Source organism: Gasterosteus aculeatus, chromosome 3 (assembly GCF_964276395.1).
Source record: "Gasterosteus aculeatus chromosome 3, fGasAcu3.hap1.1, whole genome shotgun sequence".
NCBI lineage: Eukaryota > Metazoa > Chordata > Actinopteri > Perciformes > Gasterosteidae > Gasterosteus > Gasterosteus aculeatus.
This window is the reverse complement of record NC_135690.1, coordinates 7,130,050-7,146,684: the sequence shown is the minus strand read 5'-3', so window position 1 is coordinate 7,146,684 and position 16,635 is coordinate 7,130,050. Positions and strand designations below refer to the sequence as shown.

At 42.7% G+C, this 16,635-nt stretch overlaps 1 protein-coding gene across 2 annotated transcripts; it reads right to left on the bottom strand.

The window, feature by feature from the left end:
• Positions 1-2,920: 2,920 nt before the first annotated feature.
• Positions 2,921-15,105, bottom strand: LOC100174878 (myosin-7). Of its 2 annotated transcripts, none has more exons than XM_040172107.2 (39): positions 14,997-15,105; positions 14,618-14,660; positions 14,217-14,424; positions 13,721-13,864; positions 12,886-13,042; positions 12,767-12,794; positions 12,560-12,665; positions 12,104-12,196; positions 11,935-11,998; positions 11,710-11,808; positions 11,501-11,604; positions 11,157-11,295; positions 10,951-11,069; positions 10,652-10,801; positions 10,371-10,541; positions 9,977-10,286; positions 9,807-9,886; positions 9,495-9,700; positions 9,285-9,408; positions 9,049-9,185; positions 8,696-8,951; positions 8,378-8,620; positions 8,133-8,309; positions 7,905-8,050; positions 7,730-7,820; positions 7,258-7,647; positions 6,667-6,793; positions 6,467-6,585; positions 6,180-6,376; positions 5,629-5,812; positions 5,365-5,530; positions 5,157-5,281; positions 4,761-5,069; positions 4,479-4,682; positions 4,099-4,395; positions 3,914-4,018; positions 3,728-3,823; positions 3,519-3,653; positions 2,921-3,327 (listed from the first exon to the last, which is right to left on the bottom strand). In XM_040172107.2, the coding sequence occupies exons 3-39, from the start codon at positions 14,415-14,417 to the stop codon at positions 3,307-3,309; spliced, it is 5,820 nt and encodes a 1,939-aa protein (XP_040028041.2). In that variant the 5' UTR covers positions 14,418-14,424; positions 14,618-14,660; positions 14,997-15,105; the 3' UTR covers positions 2,921-3,306. The 2 variants fall into 2 exon arrangements, with proteins under 2 accessions (XP_040028041.2, XP_040028042.2); XM_040172108.2 differs by having other exon boundaries at positions 9,807-9,880.
• Between the last annotated feature and the right edge of the window lie 1,530 nt (positions 15,106-16,635).

The window sequence follows — 16,635 nt, the reverse complement described above, 5'->3', positions numbered from 1 at the left end:
CAATATTAGGTAGTAGTATTGTCTATGTAAAGATATAGAGGAGTAATGAGGACAGACGGAAGTCTCTCGCCTGTCCATCGGTTCTCCATGAAGTAAACACAGTTAGCTTGTTTCCACCGCCGGAGCTACGCTGAGGGCCATTCATAGCATCGGATCGTCCAGGTTTAACAGGAAGGGATCCGCTCTGTTCTTTCTGCGTGGCCCCACACCACTGAGGACCACACAGCAACTGCTGACATCAGAAGTTGAAAGATAAAACCGTAGCGACCACTGGCCCGTTGGCTGGGAATAGATCGGCTGTTCAGGGGTCTCCTGAAACTTCCCTGTTAGAGAGCATAATGGCAGTCACTAACCCCGGTAATCGCGGCCCCTCCAAAGGTCAAGAGATAAAAGGAGGGTCAACAGCTGGTGACAAGTGCTGAGATTATTTCCATACCGAGAGCTCGGCTGCTGGCCCCGTTACTGACAGCTGGCATCAGGAGCCAAATGGGAGTGAGAGACACTGTGGCCCTGCTAAAGAGACGAAGCGAAGACAACGCTGACCTCACAGTTCAAACATGTAGTCATTGAGGTAAACATGATTCTTTGGATTTGTTTGTGTCACAACAAGACGGCCGCCATATATAGTTACTGAGATGGAAACTGGGGGAGGAGAAATAGAGGGGGCCTAGAGACACCTACAAAGTATGTGAACTATAGTAAGTCGATTTTTTTAGCTCAAGTTTGACAGAAATCTTTCCTCAAATGATACTTTCCTCGGCTTTTTACAGTAAATGACAACTTTTGTTATTTTTTTAAGTTGCTAATAGAGGTTGGTAGATTGAGTACAGCAGTACAAGTATTCTTTTGTTTTGGTTGGTTTCTGGAGTTAGAGGCTCAGCGTGTAGGAGCGTCTTACAATGTGGCTGCAGATTGCAAACAAACTGGACACCTCACCACTTCCTTTAAGAGTGAGAGGTCATCGTATGTCGTGATGAGATAGAAGACTCTCTTTAGAGTCAGTGTTTGGTTTGTTTCCTCTGGGCTACAACAGAAATATGGGCTGGCTGCATGAAGGAGACCTCCCTCATTCGAAGCCAACAAAAACATGACTACTCTTAATTTCAGGTGTTTATACACTGATGAATATAATAGCATACATATTTTACTCCATTTCTGCTGATTTCTGACACACTGGTCTGTTACCTAATCAATCATGTCCTCCTCTTTGTCCTTACTAAACATTTACACCCACACTTAGGAGGGTGATATCATGCTTCCTGCTAATTGATTCATTTGACTTTTCCTGAACAACCACTGAGGTCGCTGCTGGTAAAGAGAGCGGCGGAGGGAAAACCCAGCGACCCGGATACGACGGCCGTGTGTGAAATCTTTCCCGAACTGATTATAAATAAGCGGTGATAGGGCAGTCAAAGCTACATGAGTGTTTAACTCCCACAGGCATGGTACACCACGTTAAAGATGGTCTAATTATAGATGGTCTAACTGTTCCATCTTCGGCCGGTTCTCTAAGTCATTCATACATGAGCTCAGATGTCCTGTTAGTGCTGCTGATAATCCTCAACACGTACTGCGAATGTGCTTTCATTAGCTACCAGAGACCTGCTGGTCGCTCAGGGAGTTAAAGACATGACACGTAATAAGAGACGAGACGGCACTCCCTGAATTTCACACTATGGGTGTCTGGGGCCTCCCTCCTCCTGCCCCTAATCATTATTTAGTGTCCAGCAGCAGTAACAATGACTGAGACTCATCACCAAGGCAACGCTCAGGGCTGAGCATCTACTCTCAGGCTTTCAGATTCAGGGGCCACACGGAAATGGATTTAAGTCTGACTTAAATCCTAACCGGCCTATTTTTTAAGAATCTTTTCGAGATATTAGGCTGCAGCTTTACGAGGGAGGACTGAATAAAGCTCAATGAAGGCCTACACATGCCAGTATTTCTTCTCTTCCTTTCATAAGGGTTCTGTTGTCGTTGTTCTGTCATTTCAAATATACAACAAACTATAGTGTTTACATAAATATAATATAACTATTTATAAAACTTTCAGACAGATGTATTTGATTAAGTATCTTAATCAGACTAAGCATTGGGTTATCGTTGATCTTCAGGCAACGCCCCCAAAACTTTGGGATTTGTTTTAAGGTCCTTTGCCACAGCGGTTTATTGTCAAATTTGTAATTGTAAGGCACAAATGCAATTACGTGGAATTATTAGTATTTCACCCCATATACTTTAGTTCTTTTTCTAATCCAACATCTATGTTGTTACTGACAATTCTATATAATGTAATGCTGCTGTTGGTAACTTCAGTGAAAATAACTGTTCATATTTCCCTTCTCCCCCTCCTACAACCAATCAGAGCCAAGGAGTTTCTGAAGAAGCTGACTACTTTTTGGAAATCTGTAATTAAATGTAAAACCAGGCAGTGCCAATCAAATATGAATGAAGGTTCTGTTCCTGTGTGTATGCGTGTATCTTTCCAGAGAGCCAGTTGAGTTGATAGTTCTGACTTTTCCAGTCTGTGGACGGTGCTTAGTTTCACCTCAACTGTTTAACTTTTTAAGATGTGTAAACAGTACACAAAAATATGTTTCTGAAAATATTTGATGCAAAATAAGAATCTGGATTCATATCAAATCCTCCCTGCCAAGTGGTGTGGTGGAATCTCCTAAAATCCACCAGGAGCACTAAAAGGAGGAAGAGCCACTTGGGTTTATCTCATATTTCTCAAACACACCACTCACTGTCCGGATAAAGAGGCAGAAAGGAAATGACAAAAGGTTATTTTCATCAGAACTACCAACTGAAGCTTTAAGTTACTTCAATGCAGTATTTTCCCTCCAAAGCATGAGCCTGATATATATATATATATATATATATATATATATATATAAAAAAAATAAAATAAAAACAATTTTTAGCAACAGCTTAATGATATTTTATTAAGCACTACAGGTTGTGAGTAGTGGTATTTGAGGGGACATATATGGCAAAAAAAAAATATTAGAAAAAAAATATCTGAAATTTTGATAATGAAGTCATCATATTATGAAAGAATTTGAAACATATCAAGAACACATTTAAAGTTAAATGTTAATTTTTGTAATATTCCAATTTTTTTCTTGGATTATTTTGACTGTATTTTAATTAAATAACAGATGAATTCTCGCAAATAATGTGTTTTTTCTGAAAATATTACCACCATGGTTTCAACATTTCAGGAAACTGACTGTGGGCCTCGCACTCAGTTGTACATCGACATCACACAGCAGGCAAAGTGTTTTCTGCAGCTTCCAAACTTCACTCCTCATCAAACCCTTTCTGTCACAGCCGGGAAATGGGAATGAAAGAAAAAGAAAACAGCTGTTAGGCTTTGCGGTTAGTACTGTTGAATGCCACAGAGCAACGCATTTACTAGCAGACTCAAATAAGTCGAAAACTTGCAATGGACCACACTTGTGTTTGTGCTCGTGCGTGAAGCCAAACCTTTCCAGAAGACAAAAGATTCAAACCTTGGAGCCAGCATCTCGGGTCTTGGCACGCAGCTTGTTGACCTGAGACTCAGCGATGTCAGCTCGCTCCTCGGCCTCGTCCAGCTCGTGCTGCTGCTTGCGGAACTTGCCGAGATGAATATTGGCCTGCTCCTCCTGTTTTGGATGAATGAAATAGGTATGTAGGTATACACTGACAGTGGATCAGAACTTAACATCTCCACACTTACAGCTTCTTCAGCAGCTCTCTTGTAGGCTTTCACTTTCAGCTGCAGCTTATCTACCAGATCCTGGAGTCTGGCAACATTCTTGTGGTCCTCCTCAGTCTTTGTGATTACGACACAAGGTCGTAACGTTATTTTTCCTTTTGAAGAACTTTAATCCCACACACAGATAATAATGGTCATGCAACGTACCTGATAGGTCAGTTCCTTGATGCGGCGCTCATATTTCCGGATGCCCTTCACAGTTTCACTGCTTTTCTTCTGCTCCATTTCCACCTCGTTTTCCAGCTCCCTCACCTGGTCGGGAAAAATACAATTGGCCAAATCCAACTGATAACTCCTCGACATAATCGCCAAAAATCAGGAGAAACACTCACCCTGGCCTCGAGCTTCTGCACCTGCTTCTTGCCTCCCTTCAAGGCGATCTGTTCTGCTTCATCCAGACGGTGCTGCAGGTCTTTGATGGTTTGCTCCATGTTCTTCTTCATGCGCTCCAGATGAGCGCTGGTGTCCTGCTCTTTCTTCAGCTCCTCTGCCATCATGGCAGCATCAGTAATGGCCTTCTTGGCCTTCTCTTCAGCATTTCTGCACTCCTGCACAGCTTCCTCCACCTCACTTTGAAGCTGGCATGTATCGGCTTCCAGCTTCTTCTTGTGATTTATCAGGCTGGTGTTCTTTTATTGTACAAGTAAGAACATTTTATTATAGAATATGGTACATCTAATAATAATAATTCAAAGAATTGCTTCCATCTTACCTGTGAGTGCAGTAGCTGCACCCTTTCACTAACGTCCAGCAACTCTTGCTCAGCCAGTTTGCGGCCTCTCTCAGTTTGCTCCAGAGCAGCTCTGAGCTCCTCCAGCTCGGTCAGAAGCAAGTTGTTGCGTCTTTCAACCATGCCGCTATTTTCCTTCAGATCATCGTTGCATCGAAGGGAGTCATCAAGCTGGAGCTGAGCATCCTGAGGGAGGTTCAGCGTCCGTGGTTACACAGATATCAAAGCATTGGTGCTCACTAAAAATGTGTGTCCTTATTTTACCTTCAGATGTGCATGGACAGCCTTGAGTTGTTTCTGGGCTTCTGCTGCCTGCCTGTTGGATTGGCTCAGCTGGATCTCCATCTCATTGAGGTCGCCCTCCATCTTCTTCTTCAAACGGAGAGCCTCATTCCTACTACGACATTCTGCCTCAAGAGAGCTCTGCAGGGTGTCGATCGTCCTCTGCAGGTTCCTCTTGTTCTGCTCCATCTCCTCGTCCTTCTCAGCTAATTTACGATCAATGTCAGCTTTAATCTGGTTGAACTCAAGCTGTGCTCGGAGAATCTTGCCCTCCTCATGCTCCAGAGAACCCTGAGGTAAACATCAGGAGTTTGTCAAACGTTATATATTTTCCAACTTACCTTTGGAGACACTGAGGAGTTGAGATATTAGTCTTACCTCAGCTTCCTCGAGGGCTGACTGAATCTCGCTCTTTTCCTGTTCCAGCTGCTTGCGGACTTTTTCCAACTCGTGAACAGTTTTTCCTCCCTCCCCAAGTTGCTCGGTGAGGTCAGAAATCTCCTCTGTGTATGAAAGCAGTTGTGTTTAGTTTGATACCTGCAGTTGAAGTGTATTACCTGTTTAGACACATTCAGCGATATATTACCCTGCAGATTCTTATTCTCCCTCTTCATGGTCTCCAGATGTTCAAGAGATTCTTCAAAGGCGTTCTTCAGTTTGAAGAGCTCAGTGCCTAGAGACCTGGCTTCCTTCTGAGAGCTCTCCAACTCACACTGACACTCCTCATATTTCTGTTTCCACTCAGACAGGACCTGGACAAGATATAATCACCACATCACGCTACCTCAGGTTTGGCAAATGAGATTATATGTAGTGCAGCAATAGGTTTGTAATCCCTGGAAAACTATACTTTGTCAAAGTTTCTTTGCTTCTTGTCCAGAGCAGCAGCAGCAGCATTAGACCTCTCTACATCCACCATGAGATCTTCAATCTCATTCTGCAGCCTGTGTTTGGTCTTCTCCAGAGATGAACATTTAGCATTCACTGCTTCAACAGCCTCCTCAGCATCCTGCAGACGCTGAGCCAGCTTCTTCCTTCAGAAAAAAAACAAGTCTTATCCCCTGATGCTTGAGTTCCCCTTGTATTTGTTGGAGTATTGTATGCCTTTATTTGAAAAACTAAAGTTAGTGCTTTATTTGATAAGGAGACTTTGGGTCAAGCTGCCTGAGCCTCCCTAGATTCAAACGCAGTCGAAAACAGAGACAAGTGTTTGGTTGGTAAGAGACTTGCACAACATGTCCGGATTTTGCGCAAGTTCTAATTTCTCCAGAATATACGACAGCAATTGATTTAGCATAACCAGTTGTCCAAGTTTAAGGGGTTTTGCTTTTAGTGCTCTTCTCATGTAGTCTTTATCTTACACCAGTTTAAGATTAATGTTCTCGAATGTAATGGACTTACTTGGCTTCCTCCAGTTCCTCGGTTCTCTGGATGGCATCTGTTTCGTACTTAGTTCTCCACTGAGCCACCTCAGAGTTGGCCTTGGACATGGACCGCTGCAGTTCAGCCTTGGCCTCCTGCTCCTCCTCATACTGCTCCCTGAGCAGGTCGCAGTCGTGGCGGGCCGACTGCACTGCGTGGGCCAGGGCCGTCTTTGCCTGAATGAACATTAATGATATGTGTATTCCTCTTGAACATTCGCTTTTGAAAAGTAAAGAGGAATCCTTGTATTTTTGTCACTTTCCTACCTTTATTTCCTCCTCTAGTTGTCTTTTTAAATCTTCAAGTTGTTGATTGTAGGAATTTTTTCCTCTGGTAAGCTGAGAAACCAGAGATTCTTTCTCCTCCAGCAGCCTTGAAAACTCATCTGGACAGGCAACATTTAATTAGTTTTCTTTGTTAGAAACTGAACAGGCGTATTATTTCAAGTGAAAAGAGTAACACTGACCATTCTCAGATTGAAGCTTGGCTTTCTGGGTGGTGAAATCGTTGAGGGATCTTTGACTTTCATCATACCTGTTCCTGTATTCATTCATTTGATCCTCCAAATTTCTGCTGGTTTTCTCTAAATTAGTCTGCAAAAGAAATGAAAAGTAGTTCACATGGATTTTTTAAAATACTTTATACTACTCTGCATCCCCAGTGTCAGCTTACTGAGATAAATGATTTTATGGGCAACTAAGAGGTAGAACCCTTTTTATATGACATCCATCCATCCATTCCATCCATTGTCAAACCGCTTATCCTGCACGCAGGGTCGCGGGGGGGCTGGAGTCCATCCCAGCCAACTTGGGGCGATAGACAGGGTACATCCTGGATTGGTCGCCAGCCAATCGCAGGGCTACACAGAGACACACAAGCATTCACACTCACACATCTACGGGCAGTTTAAAGTCCCCAATTAACCTGATCCCCAGAGCATGTCTTTGGACTGTGGGAGGAAGCCAGAGAACCCGGAGAGAACCCACGCAGACACGGGGTGCAGACTTCACACAGAAAGGCCACTGGGCGGAGTCTTAGCATCCTAATTAGAACATACCTTTGTCTTCACAATGTGTTCCATACTGGAGACCACGTCGTCCAGCTCCAGTCTGAGCTCACTCTTCTCCTTCTCCAGTTTCTGCTTGACTCTCTGCAGGTTGTCAATCTGCTCTCCCAGTTCCGCCACACTGTCAGCTTGTTTCTTCCTCAGTGTGGCAGCAGTGGCTTCATGCTGCAAAGTGGCCTCTTCAAGGTCTCTGCGCAGTTTCTGGAACTCAGCCTCCCTCTTCTTGTTCATCTCAATCTGGGCGGATGTTGCTCCACCGGCCTCCTCCAGCCTCTCACTGATCTCCTCCAGCTCTCTGGCCAAGTCTGCTCTCTGCTTCTCCACCTTGGCTCGGGCAGCTCGCTCTGCCTCCAGCTCTTCCTCCAGCTCCTCTACACGAGCCTAGTGTCCAAACGTGTTAAAACGTGTAAAATAGTAGCAATAGTTTAACATTAACTTATGTTCCACCAATGTATGTTTGTACCTGAAGCTCTTTCAGCTTCTTCTGGAGTTGAATGATTAGGGCTTGGTCATCTTCAATTTTTCCGTTCAGCTGGCTGATCTCAAAGTCTTTCCTGGAGTGTTAAATTGAATCAGTGTTAGCTTAATGGAAACCGTGAACATAGTATTAAATGATCTATGTAATGATAGATTAGTACTTTTTCAGGCGCTCCTCCAGTTGTTGCTTGTCATTTTCTAAATCCATCACAGACTCTTGGGTCAACTTTAAGTCTCCCTCCAGCTTTCTCTTGGCTCTCTCAAGGTCCATTCGAACCTTCTTCTCTTGCTCAAGAGATCCTTCAAGCTTAATGCAAACACATTGTATTGTTTCATCAATTATACTCACAAAATGATCTAAGTGGTACAAGTTTGATATTAATTCTTACATCATCCACTTGCTGCTCCAGCTTAGTCTTGGCTTTGGTCAGAGTGTTGACTTTGTCTTCTTCACTCTGCAGATCATCCAGCGTTTGCTGATGAGCCTCCTGTAAGGCTTTCTTTTCCTTGGTCAACTTGGCAATGATTTCATCCTGAGCAGCCATCTCTTCGACCAGGTTCTTCACCTATAAACCAAGAAATGACTATTTACTTAATGCTGTGTTAAGCTTATATTACACAAATGGTGTCCTACCTTGTTCTCAGTGGCGTGCTTCTCCTTCTCCACTTTAGCCAGTGTTAACTCCAAGTCATCAATATCTTTCTTCAACTCAGAGCACTCATCCTCCAGCTTCCTCTTCTTAGCAGTCAGTTCTCCATTCATCTCCTCCTCATCCTCCAGTCTCTCAGATAGCTCTTTGGCTTTGGCCTCCAGCTGAATTTTGTTCTTGATCAGCCCCTCACACCTTTCTTCAGCATCACAAAGATTATCTTGCTCCTGTCAAACATTTCATCTCTTTAGTACATACCTTTATGACAGGTTAAAGGGGAAATTCTAGAGTGGGATTCTCACCGCTTGGACTTGGAGTTGCAGGTCGTTCTTCTCTTGGAGAAGAGAAACCATTTTCTCCTCTAATTCCTTTTTACGAGCCTCAGATTTAGCATACGCCTCTTTCAGCTTCAGGAATTCTTCCTTCATGTTGGCCATCTCCTTTTCTGATTCAGCAGATCTCAACAGAGGTTTGATCTTGAAGAAGAGCTTCATCCAGGGCCAATTCTTGACCGCCATGAATGAACGAACATTCCATTGGATGACTAGTAATGCTTCTCTAAAACATAGATTTAAATACAATGCTTTAATTAACTGTACAAATCATAAACCATTATTCTTTGAATTGTTATACATCAGCTGGACACAAAAGATACCTTCGTTCAACCATCTGCTGATATTCGATACGCGACAACAAACCACGGGATCTTGCTTGAATACCAGAAATGATTTTGGAAAGACGCTCATCTCTTAGCTCCTCAAGCAGACCCAGCAAACCAGCCTTGAAGAACACCTAGCAAAACCAATGAGTACTTAACTTTTTTGCCCACCTCTTCATCTCTGACTGGAATGTTTTACTCGTCCCCAATATCAGAACAACTTCAAAGGATACCTTTGTGTGCCCAAACTTGTACTGATTGTGATCAATATCCAGAGACCCCAGAAGTTTCTCAGCTCCCTTCCTGCTGTCGATGAACTGACCATCAGGAATGGCAGCAGGGTTCAGGATCCGATATCTGAAAAACAAAAACAAAGAATGTTGAAGAATATTATTTAGCATTTATTTGGAAAGGTACAGTATGTGACTTAAATCAAATACTACCTCTGTTTGAAATCTCCATAGAGGATCCTGTTGGGGAAGCCCTTTCTGCAGATTCTGATGCCTTCCAGCACACCATTACAGCGCAGCTGGTGCATCACCAAAGGGTTCTCCATGGCCCCAGGAGTCTTTGTCTCATTGGGGATGAGGCAGCGGACAAAGTGAGGGTGAGTGGACCTCAAGTTGGTCATCAGCTTGTTCAGGTTCTCCTAAAGATGTTAACATGATGAAATATATATTATGAAAATACCGTAAATTATTTAGCATCATACAAAATAAAATAATCGAGGATTAAAAAAAGCTCAATCGCCATACCCTATGAAGAGCGGACACAGTCTGAAACGATGAACCCTTCTTCTTCTTCTCTTTCTTGCCTTCCGTGCCATCACCTGTTGCTTTCAGAAAGATTACCTCAGAGTGTAAGTAAGTTGCAAGGAAACAAAAAAACGTTGCCATTCCCAAACATAATATTCATTCCACTGTACCCGATTCTGCTGAAGCATAGTTCATGAAGAGGACAGACAACACCTTGAGACTGGACTTCTGGTAGAGTCCTACAACTGTCTCATTCAGAGGGTCTTTGTTCTTCACCAGCCAGTTGAAGATATTATAGTCAACAGTTCCAGCGTAGTGCATCAGGGCAAAATGAGCCTCTGGTTTTCCTTTGACAATTCTGGGCTTCTGGAAGTTGCCAGATTTGCCCAGATGGTTGTCATAGAGCTTTGCTTTAAAGGTGGCATCAGAGGCTTTGGGGAACATGCACTCCTCTTCAAGGATGGACATGATACCCATGGGCTGAAGGGACATAGACACCAGTGGTTTGAAGAAAATACATCAATCTTTATATGCGTCCAAACATCTAATAGTCAAGTCTCTCACCTTTTCTATCAGGTCAATACAGGCCTGCAAGTCCATACCAAAATCTATGAAAGTCCATTCAATGCCCTCTTTCTTGTACTCTTCCTGCTCCAGCACAAACATGTGGTGGTTGAAAAACTGTTGCAGCTTCTCATTGGTGAAGTTGATGCACAGCTGCTCAAAGGTGTTGTACTGAAATGACATTGATAGTAGGTAGATATTAACTCAGGCATGAAAAAGTTGCTAGTGTGTGTTAGCTGTTGAAAGAGTGGGCTTAAATGTGTTCTAAGAAGTTATCTTACGTCGAAGATTTCAAATCCAGCAATGTCTAGTACACCAATGAAGTATTGACGTGGCTGCTTAGTCTCCAGTGACTGGTTGATTCGGATGACCATCCACAAGAACATCTTCTCATAAATGGCCTTGGATAGAGCTCCAACTCCGTAGGTCACCTGGGAGACAGGCAACATGCTTAGTACCAAGTATCCAAATACAACATTTTTTTCTCTGCAGAGGCACGTAGAAAGTATAACGTTTTCCTACATTGGATAGAGAACATCGTGTATAACAAAGATTTCACTTGACTTTTTTTGCTTCTTACTTGAGCAACACTTTGTCCCTTGGTGACCCACTCATTTCCTACTTTGACTCTTGGGTGACACAGACCCTTAATGAGGTCGGCAGAGTTTAGGCCCATCAAGTATGCAACTTTGTCAGCATCTGAAAAGGGAAAGTGAATGCTATAAAACAGTGGCCTACTTTGTCAGTTTGTTCTGAGCCCGAACTGACAAACAGGGCTTGTCTCACCTTCAGTGCCATCAGCTTCCGCCTGCTCCTCTCGCTGCTTCTGCTTGAACTTCATGTTGCCGTGATGCATGATGGCACCGGTCAGCTTGTAAATAGAGTTCTTCTCCTCTGGAGTAAATCCCAAAACGTCAAAGGCATCCTGCGGAGGAGTACATGATAACTTCTCAAACTTTAATATTTAACACATTAATATGTTACTCATCATTGACATGATTACTAAACCAAAAAATTTCCCATTTGGGGTTTTTCTACACAGGGTTCGGTATAAGTCCCTCGGACATAGTGCCTCATTATGATCACGGTTAAATGTATAATTGTAAAACAAAAAGGAATGAAAGCCTGACATCTGTTGCTATCAGTTCCTCTGAATCATCAATGGAGGTCACTTGGGTTTCCCCCTGAGAGATGAAGGCGTAGTCATAGGGATTATTTGTGATCAACAGCATCTCTGGAGAACAGAGAGAGAGAGAGAGAGAGAGAGATGGATATTAAAACAAATTTGACAGCCATTGTTTTTCTATGAGTGGTGGCCAACCACCACTTGGTCACTAACCCAGGAGTTCAGGCTTCTTGTTGGATAGAATTTGGTAGAAAATGTGGTAATCTCTCTCTGCCTTGAGCTGGAAGGTCACACGGGACTTCTCCAGAAGGTCTGTGACAAACACAAGAGACAAAGATTGCCTTGTGTAAAATCAACTATAGTACTACTGTATGCCATTAAACAACAAGATACCGTGTACAGAATTAGTGAAGGCACGAGGAGGGTGTTTGTTCTTACATGTTTCAATATCAGCAGAGGCTAACTTTCCCCTGGCATCAAAATGAATCCGGATGAATTTACCCTGAAATAGTTTTTGTTAAGAGACATTAGTATCTGATGTTTGTGTTTTTATGGAAACTAAAAACCTAATATTCACAATTTAGTCACGCAAGGTTTAGACACTCACAAATCTTGAAGAGTTGTCATTTCTGATGGTCTTGGCGTTGCCAAAAGCCTCCAGAGCAGGGTTGGCCTGAATGATTTGATCCTCCAGGGTACCCTATCGAAGAGGAACATTCGGTAGGCCCAATCAAACCATAAAGAGAGAAATCTCTACGCGTCTGTCTGTCTTTTTTCTTCCAATAGTTCGATGGAACAATTCATCCAATCAACTTAACTGTAGGGGGTTGTATTGCCCAAGAGCCACGAGAGGGCAGTGTGATTGTGGTGTAACACGCAAGGTGGTTGTGCTGTAGCAGTATCACCTAGCTACAAAGTAAGAAATCTTACGACTGTATGACTGTCCTTTCCTTTGGCCCTTTCTGGTTGGAGACTTGCGCCGAACGGGGGCAGCATTGGTCTGTTATTATTGTTCCACACTACACACAAATACTTGACACCTTTGACAGAGCTTATTATTTACCTTGTCTTTGGCATTGGGATCTTTCTTTACGCCTCCAGCTGCAATACTTGCAAAATACTGGATGACTCGCTTTGTGTTGACAGTCTTTCCTGCACCAGATTCTCCACTGTAATTGGAAAGTCAATGATGAATACCTAAAGCGACTTAAGAAGAATGGGGTTCTTATTTATGTGTTAATTATAAAGTAAAGTAAAATATATTACATACGTGATCAAAATTGACTGGTTTTCGCGGTCTAGAAAACAAACAGGGTATATTTTTGTTATAAAGACACTGCGTCATTACATGTAACAGAAGTCCACAGTATTTGTGTTAATAGTCTTTACCTGCCAGCATGTACTGGTACCCATTGTCAGAGATGGAGAAAATATGTGGAGGAGCCTCCGCCCTCTTCTTTCCTCTGTAGGCAGAAACCACCTCTTGGTTGTAGACCGGCAGCCACTTGTAGGGGTTGACTGTCACACAGAAGAGCCCAGAGTAGGTCTGTGAGAAATAGAACACAAGACTACTGTTTTAAATGTGCAATATACAGAACCCGGAGCATTTCGTTGCTATGTATGCATGCTAATGGTGCATACACTGTCAAGTATCAGCCTTGGCTCTGCCACTCCGCCCCCTGCAGTGAGCTTCTTTATCTCAGAGTGGGGTCAAGTTGTTCGCAGCTCTGCTCCGTGACTCAAGAGACTTGAAAACCCTACTTTCATAGTAAAGTGACTCATATAAACTTGAATCAGTAGAAAGAGTGACACCTCAGATTTCTAGTGTTGAGCGAGTCAGCTGGGAAAGATTTGCACAAACATATTAAAATACACAGCCGTTGGAAAACTAGGGAGAAGCTTGGATGACAACACAAAGAGGGAGAGAGACTTTATAATGGCAGCGATAGACATCTCTCTACTGTATCTTCACATTGTACATAGTTGTTTTCTGCTATATTAAAGCTCTGAATCCTGTAAATAGCACTACTTCAACTGCTGCCATTTCTTAATATACCTATTTTGATTATTCAGGTGTCGGACAATTTTTTTGACTTTGACTTCATTATTTTGTTTTTGTGCCAATGCGAAAAAATATTGATTTAAGAATGGGTGCAAAAATAAATCCCAAACACATTTTTCTGTGAGCATCCATACAAGAAATGTAAGATTGTGGGTTACTTACATAGATCATCCATGCTGCATAACGCTCTTTGAGGTTAAATAGTACAGCTGGTTCATGGAGGAAGGTCAACATGGCCATGTCCTCGATCTTGTCAAACTTCGGAGGATTCTGTTGCAGAACCTGGGACTCTTTGACCACCACAGTCTAGAGAACATGAAAGCAGTTCTTTGAATAATTTAAAAAAAAACTTTTGTGTGTGTGTGTGTGTGTGTGTGTGTGTGGATCAAATGTGTGTGGATCAAATATTTTAGGTCATGTAATGAATTAATGTTTCATCTCAGACAAAACTTTTATATTCACAACCAATTTAAAAACTCTATTTGCAGCTTTTCCTCTGGTTACTCCAACATTATCAAAATGACTGTATTTGTAAAAAAAATACTTCTCTACAGCTCTATGTTAAAGTGAGGCTGAAGGTTGTAGGCTTATCCTGACAAATATGATAAGAAATATGATATTAATAATATGAAATAAGCGACCGGTAAAAAGTCCTGACCTTTCCGTGCTGAGTGTCCACGGTGACCTTGTCTCCATCTCGGCTAACGACAGTTGCCTTCACAAACTCTTCCACTGGATCCGGGATGAAGCATTCCTTCTTTATGTCAAAAGCTCGCGTGGAGGCCTCCATGCGCTCCTTGTCCGACTTCCTCAGGTATGAAGCAGCCGGCCCATACACGGACATCTCTGCATCCCCCATGGCTGCCCTAACACACCCACAGGTAGTGGAGATGAGAAAGTCTTTATCCCACACATTACTCATATATTTTACTTTACTTTCTCACCCATTGGTTTCAAAGAACATTTTGGGTGAATTTGGATAGAATCCTCTAGTCACATTATAGAAGTGTTTAACCACAATCTGAAATGCTATAAAAGCACTAAGATATGGATATTTACCGGTGGATTCAGCACAGATGTCAGGTGAGACTTTAGAGTAGACCTGAAGAAGACAGAGAAAACTGTGAGCAGGAGATTGCAACGTGAATTAATTGTGTATTCATTATCTAACATCATTATTAGGTGTTTTGGATCATTTGTTGAACCTAATTAGTGAGATGTTTTAGTAGTGTATCTGACAAAAACAATTTATGGCATACACCGTGTTGAGCATCTACAGTAAGGTCTTGCGTTAGATATACTGTACCGTCAAAAGAAAAGTACCTTCCATCCCATATAGTTTGTTAAACATGGTTTTGTTTCAATCGATTTTACCTGCGGTCTAGAAAACAGAAAAATATAACAGGAATAAAAAATGATGCCAGTTGTGCAGACTTACGGTGGCCAGGTGAAAAGAAGGCAGCTTCTAGTCTGCAGCAGGGCAGACAGGGATCAAATATATAATCCCGTTAAGCCTCCTTACAAGGCAAAGGGCAACACCCTGACCTACTGACTCACACAAACACACACACACACACACACACATATCTCAACAGTTACACTACTTCCACACACAACACTTTAAACACACATTGTGGTAATCAGCATCACTTTCATCACCTATGAAAGGCCTCTTCATGGCTATCAGTATGTCTGCCTGCCCTCCACGCTCACGTACAAATAATATGATATTTTTGGATCAGTGCCTGGAACTTTTCCTGCATAACTTGTCTGTCACTCACCCAAACATAGCTTCTCTATCTCTAAGTCCTCCATAGGTGGTTTTTCTGGCATCAAGCATCTAGTGTGCTAAATTCTTTGTCCAAGTGACGTCCGGCCATGGACAGAAAGCACATTCTATTAGTTATCTGTGAGGGGTGGCTGCAAGACAGGAAGTTATTTAATCGCTCTTTAAAACAAAGCAGCAAAGGATCCCTCAAACATAACAATTGAATGAATTATGTTTTTGTCAAGTGTGTTAACATCTGAAGTTTCAAGGTGCGTAGTAGTAAGCATATCTCATACTTTCATCCGGCTGCGGTTCACACTGGTGGGATTTACGTCTCCTTTGTGATAAGATCCCTTTTGGATATCTGTAATATAGAATAGAATGCTGGTCACTCTGCCTCACCACCCATCATCGACCAAAACAATAACTGGTAAGCGTCTTTGTTGTAACCTGTTTTCCTTGTGGCATGGTGTGGATTTTCTCTGGTCCACCACCTGTCACCACCGGCTCAATCTCCACCCTCACAACCACAGCCCTCTTCTGCCGCAGCTACTGCTCATACCCCCGAGTGTGAGGTTGATCTTTTATCACATTTAACAGAACCATGTATGAGCACGCCGCCACTCTGGCCCATCAGCTGTCACCAATAGCTCTCCCAGCCACTCTCCCAACTGCTGGTCCCTTCGGACCACCTGCCATGACCTTAGCACCACCAAACAACAGTTGGGAAGTGTTTTTGCGACACCGTGTCAGATACGTACTTATTTTTTTCCTTGATATAGTGTGGTTTCTAGAATGGACCAGGCTGCTTGATGGGGCTTCGCACTAATAGGCCTATAGGAGACCTTCCTTACGATTATCATTTCCAGATGTAAGTTTCTCTGATCTCCTCAACAAAGAGTCAGTGGTGTAGTTTGCCCCAACTACAGAGAACCGGCCAGCGTCAGTATCCACAGGGGATGTGAGAAAACCCCTGAAGAGAGTGAAGCTGCTGCTTGATGACATCAGTGGTTGTGTACTTGGCAAATAAAGCTGATCCTGATAGTGATCTGGTTTGCATATGTTTAAGTACAAAAGTAGTTTTGATGTCTCCAAGACATTCTTGAAGTCTAAGACTGATCTTCTTCTCTTTCCGGGAAAAGATTCTCCGACCCAGGACTTGACTCGTGTTAACAGCCACTTTGACTGCAGGAACCTCAGCGTGTCACTTGACAGCCAACTCTTCAGACTCTACCTCGACTAAAAAGACTAACAAACTGTAGCACTTAAATTGTACTTGTAATGGCTCTTATTATTAAGTAAATCAGCT